Source organism: Pimephales promelas, chromosome 8 (assembly GCF_988280905.1).
Source record: "Pimephales promelas chromosome 8, fPimPro1.hap1.1, whole genome shotgun sequence".
Lineage (NCBI taxonomy): Eukaryota > Metazoa > Chordata > Actinopteri > Cypriniformes > Leuciscidae > Pimephales > Pimephales promelas.
In genome coordinates, this window is record NC_142776.1 from 5,933,182 (window position 1) to 5,939,181 (window position 6,000).

The 6,000-nt window shown below is 37.4% G+C and overlaps 1 protein-coding gene across 4 annotated transcripts in view; it reads left to right on the forward strand.

Annotated features, from left to right (window-relative positions):
• myh10 (myosin, heavy chain 10, non-muscle) overlaps positions 1–5,286 on the forward strand; it is a 63,723-nt gene extending 58,437 nt beyond the window's left edge. For all 4 annotated transcript variants that reach the window (XM_039689046.2, XM_089133785.1, XM_089133784.1 and 1 more), the window contains 5 exons: positions 29–152; positions 1,028–1,236; positions 1,329–1,437; positions 1,866–2,038; positions 3,602–5,286. In XM_039689046.2, coding sequence (XP_039544980.2) covers positions 29–152; positions 1,028–1,236; positions 1,329–1,437; positions 1,866–2,038; positions 3,602–3,737 — 751 coding nt within the window. In that variant the 3' untranslated portion in view covers positions 3,738–5,286. The remainder of the gene's footprint in view (positions 1–28; positions 153–1,027; positions 1,237–1,328; positions 1,438–1,865; positions 2,039–3,601) is intronic.
• Positions 5,287–6,000: the final 714 nt, after the last annotated feature.

The window sequence follows — 6,000 nt, forward strand, 5'->3', positions numbered from 1 at the left end:
TCATTCATTCACGTTTGTTGTACTTCAGGGCAGCCCTCTTGGATGAAAAGAGGAGGCTGGAGGCTCGTATCTCCCAGCTGGAAGAAGAGCTTGAGGAGGAGCAAAGCAACATGGAGCTCCTCAACGACCGCTTCCGCAAGACCACCATGCAGGTGCAGTGTTGAGGAAGCTATTGGAAATATGAGAAGATTGTAGCAAACAGTTTTCAATGCAGTTAACCCTCTGGGGTTGTTCGTTTAACAGTCACATTTGGTGTTTTCGGGACCAAATGGTCCCAAATCATATTTTTTTTTATAATATTTTTTTCTTTTCTTTTTTTGGTGTTTTGAGATGATTTCAAAAATAATAATAATTAGTAATTAATATTAATGCAATAATTATGACCCATTTTTCCCCCATTGAATATAATAGAAATTTAAAAAGACATATATAGGCATCATAAAAGCAATTTTTCAAATGAGATGGATGCCATCTGGTGGACAAACTGAGCATTTTAAAAATTCAAAACAGGTGTATAATCTGAATTTATTAATGTGTTTGTGTGTGGATGTGTCTGTTTTCCACTCTTGATGTTTTATAGATTCACCCCTTCACTGCTGTGCTTTTTTTTCTGGATCGTGGCTGATTTGTAGATTTTTTTTGTGTGCGTACTATCTATTTTCACATTTTTGCCAATTTCCCATTCATTTCCTATGCTGGGTCTATTTGGACCCGAAGGTCCTGAGTGTGACTTTTTTTTTTTTTTTTTTTTTACAACCACTTAGAATATTTACATCCTGTCCCCAATTTTTGGGGTGTTCATATACCAAATACCAACAAAGTCACCAAATTTCGGACCATTCCGAGGAAGCTGCGATTTTAAAAAAAAATTTATTTGAATTTGGTTTGGTCCGATTTCCATTTCCATTTGGTCCGAACAACCCCAGAGATGTCAGAGCTTTGAGAACAGACCATGTTTTTTAAAGGTTTATGTAGATGTGAGTAGTTTTCACATCTCTAATAACAGCTGTTGTGTCTGCGTCTTCAGGTGGACACATTGAACACAGAGCTGGCAGCAGAGCGCAGTGCCGCCCAGAAGAGCGAGAACGCCCGTCAGCAGCTGGAGCGGCAAAACAAAGACTTGAAGTCCAAACTGCAAGAACTGGAGGGAGCCATCAAATCAAAGTTCAAGGCCTCTATCGCCGCCCTGGAGGCCAAGATTATGCAGCTAGAGGAGCAGCTTGAACAGGAAGCAAAGTAAGCAACCATGAAAAGAAACTCCACGTTCTGTATCTGCAAAATTCAATTTAGTGCCAGTGGCTTTTGTTAATGATCCGCACACTTCGCAGGGAGAGAGCAGCGGCAAATAAGATTGTGCGTCGCACAGAGAAGAAACTGAAAGAAGTGTTCATGCAAGTGGAGGATGAGCGTCGCCATGCTGACCAGTACAAAGAGCAGGTGAATGAAACCGCAAATACTAATCTTCATTCTCAAAAGTTTACCGGGTCCTGAGCTGCTTAAACTGAATTTTTACTTTCCATGTGTTCAGTTTAATTATTGCAAGTTTCAGACATTTCCATGGGCTGTTTATGAAACATCGGACCAAAAAAGGCAAACTTGTCTGAAGTTAACCATTTCAATTTGATTAGCTGGTTTGTCCAACATCTATTTTGCCATCAAGGCACCAGACTATTTTTCTGGATAAACTAGTCACTGCTTCATTTGTTATTTTATTGAGAAAAATTATATCTCGATAGCGAACCACAATTAGGACAGAGTGATAAAACAATAACGATAGTTGTTTATCTCTTATTGCTGTAAATGACAGGATGGGAAATAAAAAGCAACTCAGAAATTCAAGACTCAACACTTCTGTGTGACTTTAGATGGAAAAGGCAAACTCCCGCATGAAGCAGTTGAAGAGGCAGCTGGAGGAGGCTGAGGAGGAGGCGACTCGAGCGAACGCCTCGCGCAGGAAACTGCAGAGAGAGCTGGACGATGCCACTGAAGCCAGTGAGGGTCTGAGCCGAGAGGTCAACACGCTCAAAAACCGACTCAGGTATTGGCCCAAGACAATACACTCATGTATTTATATATTGCAATACTTTAAATCATTGTATTAAAATGTAAGAGTATTTGTGCTTTCATGTTCTAGTTTAATAAGGAAGCAGCAAATGGTCAGTTGAGTGAAATAGCACTTTAATAATAATATCAGCACTTTTGGAATGACTATCTAATTGGTGGACCCGAACTGATTGACCCAACAAATGAATGTACAATTCATACAAGCGTTGTTAACTAAAACTATTAAAGATATTTTCAAAGATACATTTCAAACATTACTTAAAAAAAAACAGAATTACTAAAATTAAAATAAACATTTAAATAGAAATATTGATTCAAAACTAATAAAACTGACAAAAGCGGAGATCAAATTTACTAAAATGAAAATACAAATAAATGAATGGCATATTAATTAAAGTAATAGAAATATTAAAAACTAATCCGAGCACATAACAAAATTATTTACTGAAATGCTAAATAGACATTGAAAATGTGTTTTTTAGCTAAAATTGAAATGCATTTAAATAGCAGTAATACTAAAAACGAATAAAAATGGCAAGTACATAGCAAAATTAAATGAAAGGAGTAGTTCACTTGTAAAAAAAGTTTGCTGATAATTTTTCTCACCCCCATGTCATCCAAGATGTCCATGTCATTCTTTCTTCAGTCGAAAAGAAATTAATGTTTTTAATGAAAACATTCCAGGATTTTTCTCCATATAATTCATTGGGAACCAAACGGTTCAAGGTCCAAAAGACCGTTTCATTGCAGCTTCAAAGGGCTTTTTATAAGTTTTATAAGCTCAAATGCTCGCCTTGCTCTGCTCTGTGATGCATTCTTGTCTCTCCTGTTCGAACTCATTCATCAAAATGAACGAATTTTTTTTTTCGAGTTATTTTATTCGTTGAATGAACCAAATGACTCAAAAAGATTTGTTCATTTTGATGAACATTTCGTTCGTTGAATGAACCAAATGACTCTAAAAGATTTGTTCATTTTGATGAACATTTCGTTCGTTGAATGAACCACATGACTCGAAAAAAGATTCATTCATTTTGATGAACGAGTTTGAACAAGAGAGTCATGAACACGCATCACAGAACAGAGCAAGGCGAGCATTTGTGCTTATAAAACGTAATATTTTTTAAATGACCGGTCGTTTCGCCGATAAGACTGTTTGGTCAGTTTGGTTCCCATTGAAGTCCATTATATGGAGAAAATCCTGGAATGTTTTCATCAAACACCTTAATTTCTTTTCGACTGAAGAAAGAAAGACGTGGACATCTTGGATGAGATGGGGGTGAGTAAATTATCAGCAAAAGGTTTTTTAAATGTGAACTACCCCTTTAATGCTACATTTAGAAAAAATTACAAAAGCACAACATAATTTACATTATAAATTAATGTAAAAATTATAATTGTATAATAATTCATAATTTACATAAAAATAAATTAATGCTAAATATTAAACATTTAAACCAGTTGTGAATAAATCCTCTCCTAGATAACTGTTAATAGCACTAAAGTAACAGTGGGTTGCGTTGACTCTGTCCTGCAGACGAGGAGGTCCCGTCAGCTTCTCCTCGAGCCGCTCTGGACGCAGACAGCTGCAGGTGGAGGGAGAGTTCTCTGACGACGACGCAGACAGCAAGGCCAGCGACCTGAACGAGAACCAGACGGCTCAAGCGGAGTAGAGCCATCAGCCCCACTGCTTCCCCTCCTAAATAACTCTCTCCTTTAGCTGTGTGGGGTCAGCGGTACAGAAAGAGGACCAGTGAGCAATGTACACACATACACTAACACGTCCACACTCAGAATTAGGTTACCCTCAGCCCTACATTTATATCCCCTCCCTACCAAGGGAGCATCAACTCTGCCTTGTTCTAAACGCAAGATGCTTCGACTACAAAAATACTGCGCTCACAACCGAACACACTAGAAGTGCATTTCAAACATCAGAGTTTGCTTTGTGTACATGAATATGCTCATTCTTAAGAGCGTTAGTTAAACCATCTGCTAGCTAAGCAAATGTGACCGATTGGATCTGAGTTGTTCTCCACATAAACGCGTTCTGCAGATCTTGGGTCGATTCGAGATGCATGTGCTGCTCGTTCGCTACAAGCCAACATTTAAAGAAAAGAAAAAAAGTCCTGTGGCTCTGGACCGGCTCTGAAACGGGCCAGAACAGACAAAAAAAAAAACTGTGAAATGAGCATCTCATTACCATTTAAACACATGAAATAGTTCAAACACAAGAAATACTGCAGGCGAGCGCGTCAGTGATCGGCCTGCTTTATCATATTTGGGAGCTGACAAAGGCATTGTTTTGTGTTTTAAGAGTTTGGATGTAACTGCGAATCGCTTTTAACTGCACATCATAAGAAAAGCCATACAAGGCCACTTCAACTGGAAAGGAAGTATGAAGTATTTTGGATGCAAATGCATGTCAAGATGAAGAATTATACGCCTTTACATATGTAATCACTTTATGGATGTTTTTCCCCCTATATGTGACAGAATGATGGTACTTCTCAAACCCAGCTGCTCTATTAGATATGAATACAGCCAGCCACCAAAGGAAGTGGATTGGAAGTTAAAATAAAGACGTTTGAAGTCCTCTTCATCAGCGCTGAAAGCAACTGGAAATACACGTTAATTCACAGGCACTTCTGAATTTTCCTGAACTGATCGAGTTTAACCCTAGTTGTATTAAGAGGAGAAACCGTACTAACCTGATTCACTGTTAGCATTTAATGACGAGTTTCTTAAAGTGCCTTAGACACTATTAGAAAACATCCATGAAAGTATGTCACGTATTCGTAATGAAGAAACACTAACATGAAGGAAAAACTGGCTGAAGGCAATTGAAATAAAAATATGTAACCTTTTTTTTTTGTTCTTTTGTATTTTACCGTGCTACGATTCATATCCAGTATATAGATCTCCTATCCCTTGTATTCTCATGAAGATCTGAGGGAAATCAGTGTTCATGATGGTTTGATATGAAGGCAACGAGTGTGATTTCATTTGGTTTAAAGCTTTATCATCCACGATCTAGTTACTATTATATTGCAGTTATCATTATTATTGCTATATTATCACTTCTATTATTGGACTGGCTGTTGACAACCAGGCGTTCAACTGCAAATGTCTCTCCTCTCGTTTTTCTCTTGTATACTGTAACTATTTCTAGATGACAGTGAGTTTTGTAAAGGAAAAAATAAAACATTGATTGTAGAAGCAGCATTTCTTTTCTTCCTGTTTCTGAACTGGCTCATTTCTTCTGAAATAAAAAAGGGTGGCAATTGTTCATTATACGATCATATATTAAAGGAGGAGTTCACTTTTAAAAAACTTTTGCTGATAATTTACTCACCCCCATGTAACCCAAGATGTCCATGTCATTCTTTCTTCGGTTGAAAGAAATTAAGGTTTTTGATTAAAACATTCCAGGATTTTCTCCTTATAATGGACTTCAATGGGAACCAAACGGCTCAAGTTCCAAATGAGTTTCAGTGCCGCTTAAAAAGGCTTTAAACGACACCAGACGATGAATAAGGGTCTTGTATAGCGAAACAATAGGTCATTTCAAAAATAAATAAAAAAGTTTAAGTTTTCAGGGTTCCTACTCATTTTCCATTACAAAATTCTGTACTTTTCCAGACTCAAATTTCCAAACCTCTCTGTAGATTTTCAGACCGTATTTAAAGTGCCTAGTCCCTACTATGCTTTTTGAGATTCCCTTTCATGCATGTGTAATGCAGCTATCTGCAAAGTTATTGTTTCTCACAAGAAAGAATTTTCTATGAACCTAATGCAATGGAGATTCAGTTTGAATAACTAGTTCTTCCAATGTTTCATTATCGGACTCACGCTCGGATTGATATGGTAAAATCAATAGTTGCTGTTTTTACAATCGCTGAAGACTGAGGAAGCCTCTGGAGCTGAACTTCAGTT